Source organism: Crocodylus siamensis, chromosome 8 (genome assembly GCF_052110815.1).
Source record: "Crocodylus siamensis isolate JL-2025a chromosome 8, ASM5211081v1, whole genome shotgun sequence".
Lineage (NCBI taxonomy): Eukaryota > Metazoa > Chordata > Crocodylia > Crocodylidae > Crocodylus > Crocodylus siamensis.
In genome coordinates, this window is record NC_143402.1 from 58,678,433 (window position 1) to 58,697,242 (window position 18,810).

The following is an 18,810-nucleotide window of genomic DNA, read 5'->3' on the forward strand; positions in this document are numbered from 1 at the left end:
TACACTGGCCATCAAAACTGTTGCTATGCTGTGCAGTGTCACCCCTAAAATCCAAATTATCTTCTTATGCAGGCACTTATGTGCTCAGGCCCGTAGTCAGAGCTTCCACTTCGCGATATCTCGAACCAAACATTTTTGGAGCGTCAGTAGGATTTTCCCCATAGTTACAGTCTGTACTACGGAACCCCCGCACTTGTGTAGAAGGCAAAAGTGAGAGCAATTGTGAGAGTTGAGGCAGGAAGCATATCTTTCCCTGTAGTTGTAAAGAGCTGTGCAATCCTGTAGTGTTTAACAGGGGTGGGCAAAATGCAGCCTGCAGACTGAATCTGGCCCTCCAAGGGATTTTTCCGGCCTATGGGGGGTTCCTCAGTCCCACCCAGCCCAGGTGCAGGGGGCAGCTCAGGCCATGGTGCATGTGGCCAGTACCACTACCCAGGCACCCTGGCTCATCTGCCCCACATCCACCGCTGGGGGCAGGACCTGTATGGGCAGGGTGTGTGGCCAGGCAGATGAGATGGCCGTGGGCAGGCAGGGAGCAGTGTTGAGAGTAGCATGGGTGTGGAGGGCCAGGCTCGTGGGGTGGGACGGTGTGGTGATGACAGTGTGGGGCCAGGGCAGAGTTGCAATTCGCTGCCCACACAACCTTGCAATGTGCATGGGTTCTGTAGGCAGGGGTTTGCGGGGAGTGAATTGCAGCTCTGCCCTGGTCCCTGGCCCTGCACCATCACCACCCCAAGATCCAAGCCCTGCTTGCAGCTCCCTGCTTGCCCGTGGCCCCGTCCCATCCTCCTGGCTGCATGCCCTGCCCATGCAAGTTCGTTAGTCTCCGTGGAGCTCCTGGGATCACCGTGTGTTGACAGTGCAGGACTGGGGCTCAGAGCAAAGCCCCAATCCACTTCTTGCATGCTTCTTCCTGCAGAACTGCCGCCTGTTGAAGGTGTGTGCAGATAACAGATCACAGCTCTGCCCCGGGCCCTGGCCCTGTGCTGTCACCTCCCTACGATCCCAGCCCTGGCCCCGCTTGCCTGTCCCACTCCTGGATGCCGCTTCCTGCATGCCTGCCTCCAGCCCTATCCCAGCCAAGTGCTGGGCGGAGTTACTTAGGGAGTTTTGGTGAGCTGTAGCATCGGGTGGGTGCTGACTCAGCCTGCGACAGCTCACCAAAACTCCCTGTGTGGCCCATGGGTCCATATAATTTCCCAGCCCTGGTTTAGAATAATGTTCACTGAGCAAAGCACCATAGCATCGTACATATTAACATTCTCTTCTGTATGACAGTTTTCCATTTCAAAAACGTAGGGTGTGTACTCCTTAGTGCTTACAAATATATTATGTTCCACTACAGTTTTCAATATACATTTATTTGAGGGTGTTAAATGTTCTATTGAAATTGTAAGGAGCAAACATGCCAGATATTCTTAATTTGCTGCCTCTGTGCTCAGTTGAATCGTGCTGATGTGTGAGCAGCTGAACAGGTTGTGTCCTAGAACCTAGTTTTCAAATCATAAGAGGGAACTATTTGCACACACAAAAAAAAAGGAAAAAAAAAAGCTTCACATCCCAGTCAAAGAACCTTAGGGGCAGTTGCTTATTGCAGGTCTATTGATTAACCGTATGACACCACAGTGATGCTCACACTTGGAATCCATCACTGAGATTCCAGTTGCAAGCTGTAAAGAAGGTTGATAGGGAAGAATGATGCCTTTTCTTAGGATCCCAGTGCTGCTGTACTTGGGTTGTGATGAGATGGATAAGCTGACTGACAGGTGTAATGGGGGTGGGGAGGGGGGTTATTTTTAATCATCCAGACTGTCCTTACACTTGCTGGCTTGGTTAGTTGCCTAGTTAAGGCCAGGTTTTCACTAGGGAAATTTTAAAAATCTGGGTTCTAAATAGCCAGTATTTACAGGAGGTTGAAAGAAAATTAGCTGGACCACAGAGTGAGTGTGACTGCGACAAATGAATTTCTGTTAGAGGTTACTGCACAGCTGTGATGTCCTCCCTCTGCTTTCACACCAAATCCTTCCCCTTTACACCCACTTGTCCTGCTTCCCATGGGGTTTGCATCCCACTCCTCACACATGCTCCCTTCTTTGCTCCTACCATATACTCTGCCTCCCTTGAAGTTGTTGTATATTGAAAATTAGATGCAGTTTCTAAGCTGCATATATATTTTAGTTGTTGTGCAGCATCTGTACATCTCAGCTGCAAAGAACTGTTATGTGAGGTCAACACCACTGTCTGTGCACTGCAACAAAAGGTTAGCCGCTACTTATGTCAGTGGAGTGCTTCCCTGTTAAGGGCTTGATCCTTAGCTTGCTGTTGTATCTGGGCACAAGGGGCTGAGCTAAGGCATGCCCTTTCTTCTCCCCTCTTCTCCTTTTTCTCCAGCCCCTGTACTCTTCTCCCTGCCCCCAGCTGTCACTGGAGCCTGAAACAGCCACATGTGTTCGTAGACTCGATACAACCTGCTGCTGCTGCCTTATGAACAGCCAGTTGGGTGGTAGGCTTGTGACAGAGGTAACTTAGACACATCATTACAGTATATTTATTTTTTCCTTTGCAAACTACCATTCTGTTGGTTTAAATGTTTTACAAATCCTTCATCTCTCATTAAACACCCACTCTTTGCTTGTCCGGTGGATTGGTGAAGACATTGAAAGAATGTCTCACTGGCCTGGCCATATCAAGGCATTAGGATTCTCTGGGTTACCGTGTTGGAGTTGCATAGGACTGGCTAGGCTGGTGTCCTTGACATGCTTCAGAATTGGAAATGCTAAGGAGTGGTCTGAAAGCCTTAAAGTTTTTCAGAACTCCAGAATAGCTTTGGCCATGATGAGTTTCCTGTGGAAGTTCAGTCTGGAAAACAAATAGCAGCAGCATTGCTAAACTTTAGTGCAGAGGCCCAGGGCTGGAACAACCGGATTAAGGCAGACTTGTGCAGGAAAATATTTGTCTAGGCTTTCTGTGCTATGCCTGTACTACTTGATTGTTAATCTCCCTCTTTCTTAAGCACTAAACTCTGCATTTTAGTTGGCATTTTATATTACTATTTTAGCCTGACATAATTGAAAACCATCTCTTTCACCACCAACTGGAATTTGAATTTGAAAAGTCCCAGATCAACCTTACCCAAACTGTGGCCTGTAACAGTGCAATAAAAAAAAATATGCAAGTCTGCTATGCAAGGATTTTCTCTTTTATTGGACCAATTGTATAGTTGGGAGTCAGGACAGCTATTGGACAAGGTATCCGGCATTAAGTGCTCTTCATTAGGTCTAAGACAGCGTCAGACCAGACTGAACTAAATAAAAGACTCCATGCAAATGCAAAAAGTCTGCTTAGAGGGATGGAAGAAGGCTATGAACTAGGAGTTAAGAGGTATTATTAGAACCCATTATAGAATGCAAGTGCATTAGACTAAGCCATCAAGTAAGTTGTGGAGGGGGACCTTCAAGAAAGGGTAATTGTTATCTGTGAAGTGGAGGGAGTTTATTGGCAGTATTTGTCAGGTTATTTCGAGACATAAACCCACTTTCTGTATGTGCACATGCACACTGCTATCAGAGATGCTGTGCCCTGATTTTTATACACAGGGATGAAATGTTATAGATGAAAACGTGGTGTTATTGAATGCTTCATAATACACCTTCTAATAATGCTTCTCAGGTAAGGAGGGGAGTCTGCTCCATTTCTGGGAAACATAATTGCAGGTGAGTAACTTCTGTGTCCTGTTTCAGTGCTTGTAAAGCGCAGATTACTTTACTGCATTTCGGTTACACTATAAAAAGGTGAAGAAGTTAAATACGGGAGTATTGATTGTCACTGAAATGGGTTTCCCTGCAGAACAAGTTATAGATCTTCATTTACAGATATTTCACAGCAAAAGTTTACGTTTAACAACCCTATGTAGGTTTAAGTCCCCACACATCTACTCTTCAGGTGCTATGACTGGGAATGTCTTCTACATTGTTTTGTATAGAACTGCTGCAGTTTTTCTCCATTAGATGTGAAAAGAATAGACTCCTCCACTTGTTCATGGGTAGGGACCTACCTGAGTGGCTGAGAGGCAAAAACTGTGGTGGTAATTGCCTCTCGGCCATTCAGTGGCAGGGGTGGGGGCACACAGTGAAAAGAGTGAGATTAGAGGCACTGCTGTGCCACGAACTTCTGCCATGATTTAGGTAGGTCCCTATTCGTGGATAATTGAACCCCTTTGGTTCGTGTTTTGTGATCTTGGTGCTTCGAGATGGAAAATAACCTGTAATCGGTCATACTAATTGTATGAGGCTAGCTCTTAGCATTGCAAATGGTCAGTTAGTGAAACTTTTTAAGATTACAAACTTGGTTACTTTTGTAGTCTTTCTCCCCATCATCACATCAGATGGCTTGACTCGTATCATGTGACAGTTTTTAGACACAAACATTGGAACAGAGTGCAATTTTGGTACAGTACTGCTTTACATACATTGGATGCATTTAACTGAATCAGACACAGCAATTGTACTTTGTTGGTTTGGATTTTATCACTGCATTTTAGTAGGGTCTTTTCTTTGTCAAATATTGGCTTAATAAACCTTATACAACCCTCTGAAATTAACAGTTTCCTCTATTTTTATAAGGAAGAGAGTTGAAGTATCTTGACCAAGGTCAAGGTAAGGGGCAAGGGCAAGAATTAGGCCCCTGTCTGTTGCTAGAATTGTTAACCTGTATGGCCTGTCGTGCCAGCATCTGCCCACCATTACACAACTCATAGATTCATAGATTATAAGGCTGGAAGGGACCTTGGAAGATCATCAGATCCAGCCCCCTGCACCAAGCAGGAAAGACAACTGGGGTCAGGTGACCCCAGCAAGGTGACTGTCCAGTCTCCTCTTGAAGATTTCCAGAGTAGGCGATTGTACCACCTCTGGAGGGAGCCTGTTCCACAATCTGGGCACCCTAACTGTGAAGAAGATTTTCCTAATGTTGAGCCTGAAACAGTCTTCCAGGAGTTTGTGGCTATTTTCCCTGGCTTTCCCCAAGGGTGCCCTGGTGAACAGTTGCTCACCAAGCCCTTGATGTACTCCCCTGATGTAGCAGTAAGCTGCTACCAGGTCCCCTCTCAGCCTTTTCTTCTCTTTTTCAGGCTGAAGCGTCCCAGGTCCCTTAGCCTTTCCTCGTATGACTTGCTGTGTAAAACTGATTAAATGGGTGGTCCTTCTTTGGATTCTCTCAAGCTTTACCATGTACTTGTTAAAGTGCGGCACCCAGAACTGGACGCTGTACTCTAGCTGTGGTCTCAGAGTGTTTGCTATATGGTAGACCACAAATCTGCACTTTTGCTCAAATGTATAAATAAAATTCTTCCATTGACCCTAGCTGTATCGAGGAGGCTTGCAGTATACAAGTGGTTTTTGATCTGCAGAAGGCAGTATCCAGTGGCTTAGGAATATCTGCCTCTCACCAGAGTTGTAATCATAGATCCCTGAGATGGTGCAGGGGATGGGTTTGGTTGACCTGGACCAGCTTCTGACTTTGACCAACTCAACTGTCTTCCATTAGAGCTAACACACCTGCAAAGACTTGGCCAGGCTGATCCCATACAGATTTCAGTCACGGTGAGGGTAGCTAACTATCTTTAGTGCATCCCCTTCGGAAGTATTCTAAGGACAAAATTGTGCTGAAAGAGGATGAAACATTATTTTGCCTTTTGATCGAGTCTTATGTCAGTCTACAGTACTGATGTTGTCTGGGCAGAGACGTGTGGAGAAGGGAGGCTCCCTTACTGACAGGGCTGTGCTGGCAGGAAGTCTTAGTATACAGTGTAACTAGCAGAACTCTGTCCCAAGGACACAGCTTGGTTTGTGCAGGTACAAAATGCAGCTTCCTTGTATTGTAGATGGGAACTTTTCAAAATGTGTCCAACTTGGGAAATTCAGTGAGACCATGTTGAGTGTGATCGGTGGGGATACGGTGGTGGCTTACAACCACGTTGGGTATACTGCTGAGGTGAAGGGGAGGAAGAACAACCAAAATCTCATCCTAGCAACCATGTTGGAGTGCGTGTGGTCATTGGCCCGAGAGGGGAGTGTCTTGAGAGCAGTCGGTGAGGAGGGACCAGGTCTGGTTGACTGTAGTGGATTGTACTGTTGATGTTGGCTGATCAAGGCTGGGAGAACTCTGGCTCCTGCTGGGAGACTTGCAACACATCTGTCCAGAGTCCAGGAATTGAAGGAGGTTGAGGGGGAATTTGGATGACTTTTCCCCTCAGCCAGCAGGGTGTTCATCCTGCTCTGAGTGCCTTCTGGGAAGAAGAAACAAGCGTGTTGGATCCACCCAGAGGCTCCAGAGAAGGTGGATTCAATCTGCTGCTAACCAGATCCCAGAATATGAGGAGTATCAGGGAGGGTGAAGCTGGCTGGTTAGCAGCTTATTCACTGCGAGAAGGAATACAATACATATACATATACATATACATATACATATACATATATGTGAAATTAACAGTTACACACACACACACAATTTTTAACGTTTTTTCTTTGTAAGGTTTTCATTTGTCGTTTGTTGTTCGTGTGTGTTGTGTTTGTTAGTATAGTAAAAAGATAAATTTGGACTTCTTCTATTCATTATTATTTACAGAGGAAAATTTCAGTCTCAGGTATGTCACTCTGGGTGCTGCTTGTCATATACATTTCACACATACGTACGTGTGTGTGTAGGGGTGATGAACCCAGAAGGATTGTGCATTTGCCTTTGCATAATCCTTACAAAAACACACCTTTGTACTAGGGTTGTTGGTTGTAGCCCTGTTGGTCTAAGGCAGGGGTTTTCAACCGGGTGGTGGAGGCTCCAGCCTCCCCCCCACCCGTGTGGCTCCCAGGGGACTCCCACTTTCTTGACCAGCCGCCAGGGGTACATTGAACATTGACCCGAAAAGGTTGAAAACCCCTGGTCTAAGGACATAGGCAGGGAAGGTTCTTTGGGTAGATGTGATATCTTTTATTAGACCAACTAAATAGTTGGAAAAAGTTCTTTGCAAGCTTTTGGGCATAAATGCCCTTTGTTAGGCGTAGGGAGACTCTGCTGGTGTTATGTGTTCTCCAAGGTAGAAAAGAAGCAGGGCTGTGAAAATGCGAATGAGTGGAAGTTGGAAAGACAATGGGTAGAGATAGGAGGGGCAGGGGGAGGGAGGAAAATGTGTGAAGAAATGCCAGTGGTCAGGCTGGAGGCAGGTTACCTGAGGTATCAGATGTCAGGCAGGTTGTATTATGTCATAAATCCAATGTCTGTATTAAGTCCACGATTTTTTGTGTCCAGTAGATTTATGAAGTGAAGTTCGTAGGCTCATCTGCGACAGGTGTCCTTTGTGTACATTGTCTTTCCCAACTTCCACTCATTTGCATTTTCACAGACCTGCCTGTTGTAAATTAGCTACGTTTCTACCTTGGAGAACACATGACACCAGCATAGTCTCCCTATGCCTGATGAAGCGTGTTTGTGCCTGAAAGCTTGCAAAAAACATTTTTCCAGCTATTTAGTTGGCCCAGTAAAAGATATCACATCTACACAAAGAACCTTGCCTGCCTTTGTACTAGGCACTTTGAGGGTAGACATAGCTTGGATGGAAATGCTGGTTTGCTCACAAGGCTTCTTACAGTTAATCTAGTATTTGTAGAAAGCTGAATGATTTTCAGAATGAAGGTGCTCTGTCAGTGCAGAATGCAGCTTAAAATGTAGACTAATGAATCGTAAAGCATGTGACGGTGATGTAATAGCTCCAAGGTTCTCAATGCCCAAAATTAAGAGAACAATATTTCTGCTGCTTGACCTCGTAGTGGTCTCTGAAGCACATTTCTAAGGTGAAGGTTTCCAAAAGTGAACAGTGATTTGGGCATCCAGTTTGGGAGCCGTAAAGAGCCAGTTTGTTTCTTTCAGAATTTGCTCCCCCTTATCCAGTGAAACTCCCCTTCCCGGAGTGAAGTTTCTCACTGCACTTACACCATACCAAACCTGCGGGAGGTTTTGTGGTCAAGTTAGGACATTCTGTGAGCAGTCGCATGTTAAGGGTTAATGCTGTTTCTTGCCTGTACACCTCTGACTCATCACTAGACCGCTGGTGAGCAGGGGCATGGTTAGGAGTCAGGACACCTGGGCTGTATCCCTGCCCTGCATTGGGAGTGGGGAGGTGTCGGTCTTGGCAGTGGTGCATCCTGAGATGCTGGACAGCTGCAGATTGCTCACTATATCTCCATGGAGCAGACTGAAGTTACCCTAACACAAGTTTAGTAGCATGACCTAGGGTTTACCCTCACCTGAAGTGGCATAACTTTGACATGCTCAGAGGGCACTTAGCACAAGTTAACAAGCTTTAACATGCAGATGCTTGCATTTTAAATGTCCTTAGTGTGATCAAAGTGTTATGTGTAACTTCACCTTCACTGCGTCTGCTGAGTCCATTGGATGGACAGAAAGGGAATGGAAAATATGAAGCTAATGCTTGGGTTAATCCTTGGGGGAAATATTTCCATGCTGTTAGGTAATGTCAGATCTCGAAGCAGCAGTTGCCCGTGTATTCTGTATCTGGGTTGAATAGTTAACTCTCTGACATGGGTCTATGTGGACTACATACTGCTTTGGTAGCATCTCTGAGGCTGGCCTGAAAATTTGGCACCCCCACTGCTTTCATGCTCAATGCTAAGACAAGGGGCAGTTTCCTACAGTGTTACATGGGGGAAGAAACCTCATCTTAGAATAAAGTAAAGACGGTGGTTTAATCAGTTTCATTTTTATAATTTCATTTGTTTGTAATTGAAATAATTTAATTTAAATTTAATTAACAAAAATTGCTTGCAACCCCATAGAGTAGTGTAGTTTTGGTGCGCTTACCTGGAGTCAGCATTCAAGTTCTCCTTCTAGTTTTTTTGGAGCCAGTTGCCATTGCACACTTGTATTTCACCAGCTCACCTAAAACCAGGACACCAAGTCTAACTTTATTTCTGTAACAAGGTCAGCTTAGGCCAAGTGAGGTATGAACAATACAGATAATTGGTTCTCTTGGGGCTGCTCAGTGTCAGTGCTGTGTGCCACTATGCAAATATTGTAATTATCAAAAATAATGAGCCTTGACAAGCTTCTGCCTGGGCTTTCATAGAAAAATAGGGCTGGAAGGGACCTCTATGGGTCATCTAGTCCAACCTCCTGCTTCTATTCTTATCCAATAGATCTGTGCAAAATTTCAGGTGGCAGTTCAGTTCAGAGGAGATTCGGTTCGATTCGGTGGCTGAATCTCCGAATCTGAATTGAATCAGGGGACCAATTTAAAGGTCCAGATTGATTCAAAGCTCTCCGAATCTTTGGAAAACATTCGGAGAGCTTTGATGATTTGAACAGTCCCTGGTGCCTGCAGCAGGGAACTGCAGCCACTCCGAGCTGGTAAGTACTAGGGGCAGGGGAGGTGGGGCTGGGGGAGGGGACCATGGGGGCAGCCTCAGGGCTTCGGGGGCTTGTGCAGAGCCTCCCCACGTGGCATGGGGCAATGGGGGGCAGCATGGATTGCCTCTGCCGGCAGGAGCGGTGAGTCCTGGGGTTTGTTTGTTTTTTTTCTTAAAGGGTCAGAGCTGGCCTGGGCAGGGCACCTGTGGGGTGGCTGGGGAAGCAAGGGGGAGGGTTGAGGGGCTAGTGCAGAGCCCCCCATGCAGTGGGGGGCAGTGGGGGGCAGCAGAGATTGCCCCCTTGCCTGGCAGCACACAGCATTGGGGCTTTTCTTTAAAGCACCAGGAGCTGGGGCGGGTGCGGCACCCATGGTGGGGGGACTGCTGGAAATTTTTTGGGAGAAGCAGGGACTGGGGGGGAGTTTGGTGGGAAGGGAAGAGACTATGGGAGCTAAGGGTGGAGGGGCGCAGGTGGGAGGGACAGGAAAGCTGAAGGGGAAGAAGTGGGCAGTTCAGAGGACAAGGGGGCCACTTAACACCACCCCCCACCCCTGTTTTCACTGCGATAGCAGTGGAGGGAGAAGGATTCCAGACAGCCCTCCAATACTTAGATTTGACACCTGGAAAATTGTAACAAATTTTGTAAATTTTCCATATATAGAATATAATTATTGGGGGAGTTGTCTTGTATTCGAGTAAATACGGTAAGTAAAATCTGCACGCAGCTCACAGGGAGCAGAACAGCGAGCAGACTTGGCTCTCTGCTGCTGCTGCCGCCCAATTACATGCTTAAAGGAACGATCATTTTATTCATTTTGCCTTTCAAAAATAAGGTGCTTGCTTTATTCCGGGAAGTGTTGTATGCATGAAAATATGGTAACCCTAGATATGGCCTTCACATCCCATTCTGTATCATATGTTTATGCTGTCATGATCTAGCGCATGTGAGTGTGCTGTTTTTGTTTACTGGTTGTAATCAGAACTGTTCCACCGTCATACACCCTCAATGCTACCAGCTTAAGGGGGAGTTGTCTTCGAAGGCAGCTTTGAGTTCTCTCCCCTCTTGTGTGTGGTTCTACATGGTTTGCAACACAGTTAGCTACTGAGCAGCTTTTGGCACCTACAGATTGGTAAAAGGAAGACCCTGAGACATCACAGATGCTTCCTGAAGAAAGTTAAACATGTTCTCTAGAGAACCTAGAAGCAAGAACTGAAGCTAAGAGGGTTGTTCTACCTTGCAGCTCCAGCTGCACTGATTTGATTTTGCCAGTGAGACCTCAAAGGGCAGATGCACATAGAGGCTTTGCCCATAGGCAAGACATGCATAGGGAGGGCTTTGTGCTTGCTTATCTCAAATTATGGTTAGATTTGAAAATACCTTGGCCTAATGAGTGCTGGAGTGCTCCATTCCTGGCAGTGTGTGTGGTGCTTTTGTGATAACTGGTAACCTGCTGACAGCCTGGATGACGCATGCTCCCATCTGTTCAGCAGGGAAGTTACTCCCTAGTGGTCAGTAAGCTTTGATCATGTCAGTGTGGAATCATTGTTAGACTCCAGGCAGGAGGCCTGCACCTATGGAGGCTGCAACACCCTTTCTAGAAGGCAGCGTAGATTTGCATGTTATAGATTAACCCAGGTAGGTAGATATACAGCACAGGCTTTTGTGAACTGAAGCTCACTTCAGCAAATGCTGTGAAGGGACTGCACAAAGCTGTGTATAAGGAGGAGAGATACATGAATATAAAAGCAGAAGGTAGGGCGGTGCTGGGAGAGGCAAACATGCAAGCAATAAACCCACGGGAATGAAGTCACAAGAACTAATCCAGGTAATGAGAGAAGCCTCCATAGTCCCTGTTTAAATCACACTTGATACAGTCCGGTCTGTGGGTGATTTCTTGTTCCAGTTTCCAGCTCAGATTGTTTTTTTTAAAGTTTGCGGCCTGAGAACAGCCACCCTCAGGTCAGTGATGCGGTGTCCTGGGAGGTTAGTGTGTTCCGTCACAGGCCTTTCATGTCCTTCTGGTGTGGATGTCAGATTCGTGTTTGCTCGTCCTGCTGTGTAAGGATCGCCCCATCTGTGAGCAAGTGATGGTAGCATACATGACATTGGTAGGACTGCAAAATCGGATGTTGTAATTTGTGTTTTTTGGTCCAGTGATGATGTCTGTATTGACATTGGGGCACAGAAGGCAGCTGGATTTACTGCACAGTTTTGTGCCTTAGTGAGACTGGGAGCTAGGTAGCCTGTTGCTTGAGAGATGCAGTTTGAGGCTGGGGGACTGCTTAGAGCCAACAGCAGGTTCCCATCTTTTCCACCATTGTGGGGGAGGGAGTGCAGATACAATAACTACCGGCTATTCCTCCTGCTGCTTGCTGACCAACCCTCTGTTGCTCTTTTGTTCTGCAGGGCAGTAAATGGTTTTGACCAAGGCCCGCCACCAGGCATCGGATCCTCCAGACCATCTTCAGCTCCAGGAATGCTCCCTCTGAGTGTATGAACAGCCAGGAGGTTGGGTTTGGACTTTGAATCATTTTCTCAGACGAACAAGAACTGCTCCTAATTCCTTCCTGTTACTGCCCCTTGCTGTGCAGAATGGCCCTGCTGCCTGCCTGCTGCCCAGAGGAGACCCCAGCACACGCAGCCCTTCACTCAACTGTAAAACAGTTTATTTTCTCCTCTTCCCGTAGTGAACATTCTCTAACGTGGTCACTTCTATTCTGAGTCACATAAGCTGATAAGTGTATTATTCTGTTTCACTGGTCACAGGAGTCTCATTGCTTAGAACTTGACAAGTCAGTCCTAAACCCTCGGTAACTTTTCTATCTTAGGTTTAATAGAGCACACACTCTGGCTGACTCTACTTACAAATCCTGCCCCCACCAGCAACCTGGCTTTTAAGACGCACGCAGCCAGGGTTGTATCAGGAATGATTTTAAAGGGATGTTTGGTAAGGATTAGACATTAATCCTATTGGACAGTTGCACCTTGGATTAATACTCCTTGCCTCAAACAAGTTTAATCTTCCTTGTTAATGAAACTTTTATGCATCAAAGGAGTCTAGAGACCTAAACAAGTCACCAATCTGATTAGTATAGCCCCTAAAAAAGCATTCAAACTGCTCAAATCTGTGTAATATATAAAGACTAGATTTTACAGTGTCACCTATGGGCTTTTGTGACAGTTTTGGACCATTATGTACCTTGTGGGTCTTTAAAGCAATGTATTTGTGCAATTTCTCTGTCTTTATATGTGCCTCAAAGTTGGTGGATTTTAAAATGAACAAGAAAGCCTGACAGTGGTTTGGTCTGTGGGTTTAAAAATATTCCTGTCCAATTTATTCCATCACATCTATTTGGCTTTGCAGATTCAATTTTTAGGAGCTCTGTGGCTCATTTACGAATGCTGACTAAGACCCTTGCCCATGAGGAAGAGAGGGCAGTGCAGATTCACCACATCCCATCAGGGTTTTGTACATCCCTTTTTCCTGTGCATCCTTTGCTGCATTTGACTGTTTACATTTGTTTTATTGTATATAGGTTTGTAAACATAATATCTTTGCCTAAGATATTTGTATATAACTTGGGCTTTGTAGCTTTATTTATTCAGAATCTCTATGGCATGTTTAAATAAGATGGCATACCATTAATACAGCAGCACCGAGATCATGTGGTCTAAAAAAAGAGAGAGAAATCTTTCAAAAATAAAGTTCTTTTAATGTGGAACCAGTGGCTTTTTCAGAAAAGTAAGTTGAAATTGTGTTCCATGTTTTTACCTCTGATGGATCCTTTCCTGAAAAGCAGCCAGTTTGCTGAGCTGGTTTCAGAGACAACGAACAATTTTGGGTTTCACGTGAAAACTGCAGATTCACTCACTTTCATAGGAGTGTTCATAACTACAGAGGCCCTTGGAAGAGTCTGGAGCCTACAGCAGCAGCTGGGGTAAAACACAGAGCAACCTTTTCACTGGTCTGCCAAATGCCATTACGTTTTCTGTCTTCCTTTGCCATTAGAGGACTTCACCTCACCTTTCTATCTCCAGAATAGGACAAAGTGGGCTTATAGTGTCAGATGTGGTCCCAGAATAAAGAAAGGTGCACACCTATCTTTTTAAGAGAATCACTTTATTGGAAAAGCTAAACAAAAATTTAACAAGCATTTGGATCAGGCAGATTGGAGGCAACAACATGCTCATACCTGGGAGGAGAGAGAGAGGCTAGACCCCCTCCCCCTCAGGATCTTTGAGCTCTTGCTGGATTCCTCAGGTCTTCAGATCCTGAATGCCTCAACCTCCTGTGGTTCACAATTATGGATAATAATTATTGATGATACATGCATCTGCCTGCACTTTGATTTGGTATATGTTAATGAAGAGGCTGGCCATGAAGACCTCCACAACTAAACGCAGAGGTCTGTGATAAGGAATTTCAACCGTATTACTTTTGAGCATCTGGATATCAGGTCTTGTTTCTCCATTCACTGTTTGTCATTGTTTAACTGTAATGGTCTTTTCAGGTTTTCACTCAGGTTTCAACTCCAACCATTGCCCTAAGGAATAGCACTTAGTCAGCAGTGCTCAACATTTTGGCCTTGTGGGTTGGATGAGTGACATGGAGCTGGTCCATGGGCTAGATGCCACATGGGGTTGGTGTGGGTACAGTCTGTAGGTTCAGGCCAGCCCCACGTGCTGGATCCAGCTAGAGACACTGCAGGCTGGCATGGTCTGACACATGGGGCTGGAAATTTGGTGGTGAGGGTGCAGTAGCTGCATTAATGACTGTGGCTGTAGAAGCCATGACAAAGTTACTACCACATTTCTGGACCTGTAGGGAGTCTCATGTGCTTGATAGCATGGCCCCGGAGGCCGGATTCAGCCAGAGGTTGAGCATTACTAGTTTAAATTATTTCATGTGTTGTACAGTCTGTATTCTCCTGTGCAGCTCAGCAAAAGTGTGTGTGGGGGAAAAAAATCAACCCTTGCAAGTCTGTCTTTACAAAAGATTACACTGGAATTTCCATTATTTTAATCTATAACAACAACATACCCTTATCTTTATATAATGTAGGATATACATGGAATGGAGGCACTTGTGATAAAGGCTTATATGATGTGGTCCTTTTGTCAGGAACACAACTTTAGATGAAGATGGAATGAAGACAGCTCTCTACAGGAAGTGCGTGAATAGTTGTTGTAGAGCAGCTCCTGAATGGAGAGTGCCATTTATCTGCCCACATATGAATTTCAATGGAATTTCAAATGATGAAGAGAGTACCTACTAAAACTGCAACATGTAATCATGGGTTAAAGGCCCAAGAGGTTTAGGACAGGCCATTTATGTACAGAGGTCAAAATAAAATCAAACCAGTAAGGAGGGAATAGGCAGCTTCCAGTCATATTCTTGTTTATTAAATTTTACGTCAGCATCAAGAGATAGGTTTTCCTGTAAGTAAACAGAGCAGGCATCCAGATCTATAATGAATAAATTTATTGTCTTACAAAAATCATTGTCTAGAAATATGGGTATACAAGAAAACAGGATATTTGCAGTCAGATGCTTGGTGGTCAACAGCCAGTTTGATTAAAAATATCCAAACACGCACAACAAAACCTTTGTAACAGATGTTAAAGCTTTCAACCAAAAAGAAATTATTATTTTGAGCATGTGGCAGAGGAACGAAATTTCATAGTTAACACTGATTCATTGTCACTGAATATCAATAATACCACTTTGACTAGAGGTACATGATATGAAGCACAGTCAAAAATTAATACATTAAGTCATTGTTATATAGGCAAATTATATGTGTAACATTGTCTTAGTACTGTAGTGTCTAAGGCACTTTAATGACAATTTTGCAGCTATTTAAACAAAAAAAAGAAGGCTAACTATTTGCTGTAATACTGTTCAAAAGAAAAAAGAAAAGAAAGGATTCACATCGACTGGCATGTCAACTCAGACAAGTAACATCCACCTTTTAACCTCTGTAAACCACAGCCTCCAAACAAGCTAGAAGTGTCACACAGTACAGATGGTCCTGCCATTTTATGTTCATAACAGCAGGCAAGCGTGCCTACTCTATATTAGTGACACTAGGCTGGCTAAGGTAGCCATAAGGTGAAAACTTCTTTGCTATGAAACTATCACATCATGGGGAAGGAGCAGTTCTTCAGCTCCATGTTCCAAAGACTAAATCAGCCACAAAATAATAGGCTCAGGATGAAAATTAATGGATGGTGTAGGTTTATCATCACTTAACTGATGTTCATATTATACTAGCCTTAATATGTACAGCTGTCTTGGGAGCAGTGATAGCAGGTCTACACATGCAAAATACTGTACCAATTAAGACTGGTGAAGCTACTGCAATTCACCTTTGTTGTCCGTGTACTAACTGATAAAATCAGATACTGAGAACACTTCAAAATCTTATTGCAGGTTAAAAATGGATACTACTCATTCCCCTAGATTTCTCCTCTTAATACTTTCCAAGGCCTTTTCACAGTTCACTTGCTGATTGTGTGTTGATCACAACAGCTGGGAGAAAAAGAAAGATACAGATGCAGTTTGGTCTTTAATGTTCCAACATACTTGATACAGCCATGGGCCATGGTGAGCCAAAAAGAAATGGAAGGGTGGTATTTGTACAGCAAAGCATGCACAGTAATGATAACAGGTCTGCCCCAACCAACTACCATCTGGGAATGAAGTTTTTGAATCGGAAAAAAAAAAAAGTCTTATCCTTCACATGATGCTTTATAAAATGGCTTTACAATGAATATCTGGAAAATAGAAGCACTGAACAGAGACGATTTCATTTAGTTTACTATATATAAAAAAGCAGTTGTACCTGTATCTTAAGCTGGGTACAGTATGGTGAGGCTAGGGAGCCTTAAGACATAGTTGACTTATGATATGTAACCTTGTAGCATGCCAATTTTATCTAAGGCAGATTTATGGCCACAAGGCAGTTTCGTGGTCAGAAATAAGTCCTCCTCACTCCACTGACTATTATGAAAAAGGTCTCTGCATGCAATGGTGCAATTTGGCTCTACTCAGCTTGGGCAGACTGCATTTCATTGATATCACTGCCTTTGCTTTCTGCGTCGTCGTCTGAAAGTTCCAGAGAAGCACCTTCAATGTGCAGCTGGCGTCTTCCAGATCGACTTGAAGTGAAGGTAATGGGGCCGCCCCTCCTGAAAGAAAACCAGCAACTGGTGACATGAAGAACCTTGTTCACCCCCAAGCCTGTGGTATGAATCTTCCACCTGCAAAGCCACCAACCCATATAACCGTGGGACCCAGTAGCTCAACAGCATCCACAGTTCTTATAAAGAGATGCCTGGATATTCTACACTGAAGAAACCTGAAACCTCCTTTTTGCTGGTCCAGAAATGTGCTGTGCCCTTCAAAACATAGGATGCTACTCTCTGTTTCAATTCAGATCTTTGGCTTAAAGGGCATTTAAATCACAAGTTGAGCAAGTTCAACACTGACAAAGAATCAAATTACTCAGAATGGTACCAAGATTCAAGACCTAATTCCAAAAAGCAATGGGCTCTCCATGCTACTGACAAACATTGACTATTAATTTATGTTGGCCTGGTGGAGAACAAATGAAATACATCCACTCCAATGCAGCAGCCAACACCTTCACTTAGTACCATGACACACATGCACACAGTTTTCACAGGTGTCCAGGTCAGCTGCTCTCTGTTCTCAAATGGTTTGCTGTGATCTCAAAACCTACTCAGTTTTACTTCTTGAATTTTGAAGCCAGTTTTTCCAACAAAGAACTGGTTCTCAGAAAACATATTGAAATGCATTTATGCCAGGACAAGGTAGAAACAATTTACCTGCAACTTAAGTGACAAAAAAAAAAGAGTCCTCTTCCTAACAATTCTTGCGTATGGCTGAACCATAGTTTCATAGTAGCTGGGGTCAGGAGGGACCTGAACAGATCATCCAGCCTGACCCCCTGCCACAGGCAGGAATGTGCTGGGTTCACAAGACCCCAGACAGGTGATCATCCAACCTCCTCTTGAATTTGCCTAAGGTAGGGGCGAGGACCACTTCTCTGGGAAGCTGGTTCCAGATTTTGGCCATCCTAGCTGTAAAATATTGCCTTCTGATCTCTAACCTAAACCTTTTCTCCACCAGCTTATTTCCATTGTTCCTCGTCACCCCAGGTGGTGCTGGGGAGAAAAGGACTCTACCTATTTGCTGTTGATCTCCCCTGATGAGTTTGTAGGCAGCCACCAGGTGCCCCCTCAGCCTCCTCTTGCTGAGGCTGAACAGGTTCAGGTCCCTCAGTTTTTCCTTGTAAGGCCTGCCCTGCTGCCCTCTCACCAAGCAGGTGACCCTCGTCTGAACCCTCTCCAGGCTGGCCACATCCCTGCTGAAGTGTGGCCCCCAGTACTGGACACTGCTCCAACTGTGGCCTGACCAAAGTCGCACAGAGGAGGAGTATCACCTCTCTGGACCAGCTTGAGATGTACCTTTGGATGACAAGGTATGGCTGGCCTTACTGGCTGCAGTCTGGGATTGGCGCCTCATGTTCATCTTGGAGTCAATAATGACTCCAAGGTGAAGTCTGCTGGACCTGGTACTGGCTAAAGGGGGTGATCTAGTCAACAACCTGAAAAAAAAAAAAGGAAAGCTGGGAGACAGTGACCACGAGTTGATAGGCTGCCTAGGGAAGGTGTGGACTCTCCATCACTGAGGTGTTCCCAAAGTTGCTTCCACACCTCTGCCCTTTTCCGCTATAGGTGTCAGGGAGTTTAAGCCTACGCAGGGCATTGGGTGTTGGCTACAGCCAAAACTGGGGATGGTTGCTGGGGTGTACCAATGTTTCTACTGGGACCAAAGTTAGAGGATCCTGCCTAGAGGCTCAGGGTCAGACTGATCAACATTTTTGGGGTCAGGAAAGAATTTTATCCCATGGCCAGATTGGTATGGACCGTGGGGGGTTTTGCCCTCCTCTGTACAGGGTGGGGGGGGAGGAGGGGGCGGCCCTGTACCAGGGACCTCTTCATCATACACTGACAACATTTTATAGCAGGACATTGGCTGTCATGGTCCCCTGCTTTACCTGCTTTGAAGACTGCTTTCATGTCCCCTCTTACACGCCTTTTTTGCAAGCTGAACATGCCTGGCTCCTTCAGTGTCTCATACAACTTCTTTTCCAAGCCCTTGATTATCTTTGTTGTCAATGTCTGGACCCTCTCTAACTTCTCCAGGTCCTTTTTGAAGTGTGGAGCATAAAACTGCACATGACACTCTAGAAGAGGCCTAGCCAGTGCACAGTACTCCCGCATCTTGTACCTAATGCTTTTATTGAAGCATCGGAAAAATCACATTTGCCCTTTGTGTAGCTGTGCAACTTTACTGTGTCTCGT

At 45.1% G+C, this 18,810-nt stretch overlaps 2 protein-coding genes across 7 annotated transcripts in view; one reads left to right on the top strand and one right to left on the bottom strand.

Annotated features, from left to right (window-relative positions):
* NDEL1 (nudE neurodevelopment protein 1 like 1) overlaps window positions 1-13,139 on the top strand; it is a 57,061-nt gene extending 43,922 nt beyond the window's left edge. For 2 of the 4 annotated variants that reach the window (XR_016443757.1, XR_016443756.1), the window contains 3 exons: window positions 2,392-2,520; window positions 3,670-3,713; window positions 11,824-13,139. Coding sequence is in view for 2 of the 4 variants with exons in the window: in XM_090059404.1 (XP_089915530.1) it covers window positions 2,392-2,488 (97 nt within the window). In the remaining 2 variants the exon portion in view is untranslated. The remainder of the gene's footprint in view (window positions 1-2,391; window positions 2,521-3,669; window positions 3,714-11,823) is intronic. The other 2 variants (XM_090059404.1, XM_090059405.1) reach the window with 2 other exon arrangements.
* A 1,745-nt stretch (window positions 13,140-14,884) lies between these two features.
* MYH10 (myosin heavy chain 10) overlaps window positions 14,885-18,810 on the bottom strand; it is a 140,969-nt gene continuing 137,043 nt past the window's right edge. For all 3 annotated transcript variants that reach the window (XM_090059402.1, XM_090059401.1, XM_090059403.1), the window contains one exon: window positions 14,885-16,608. In XM_090059402.1, the coding sequence (XP_089915528.1) occupies window positions 16,464-16,608 (145 nt within the window). In that variant the 3' untranslated portion in view covers window positions 14,885-16,463. The remainder of the gene's footprint in view (window positions 16,609-18,810) is intronic.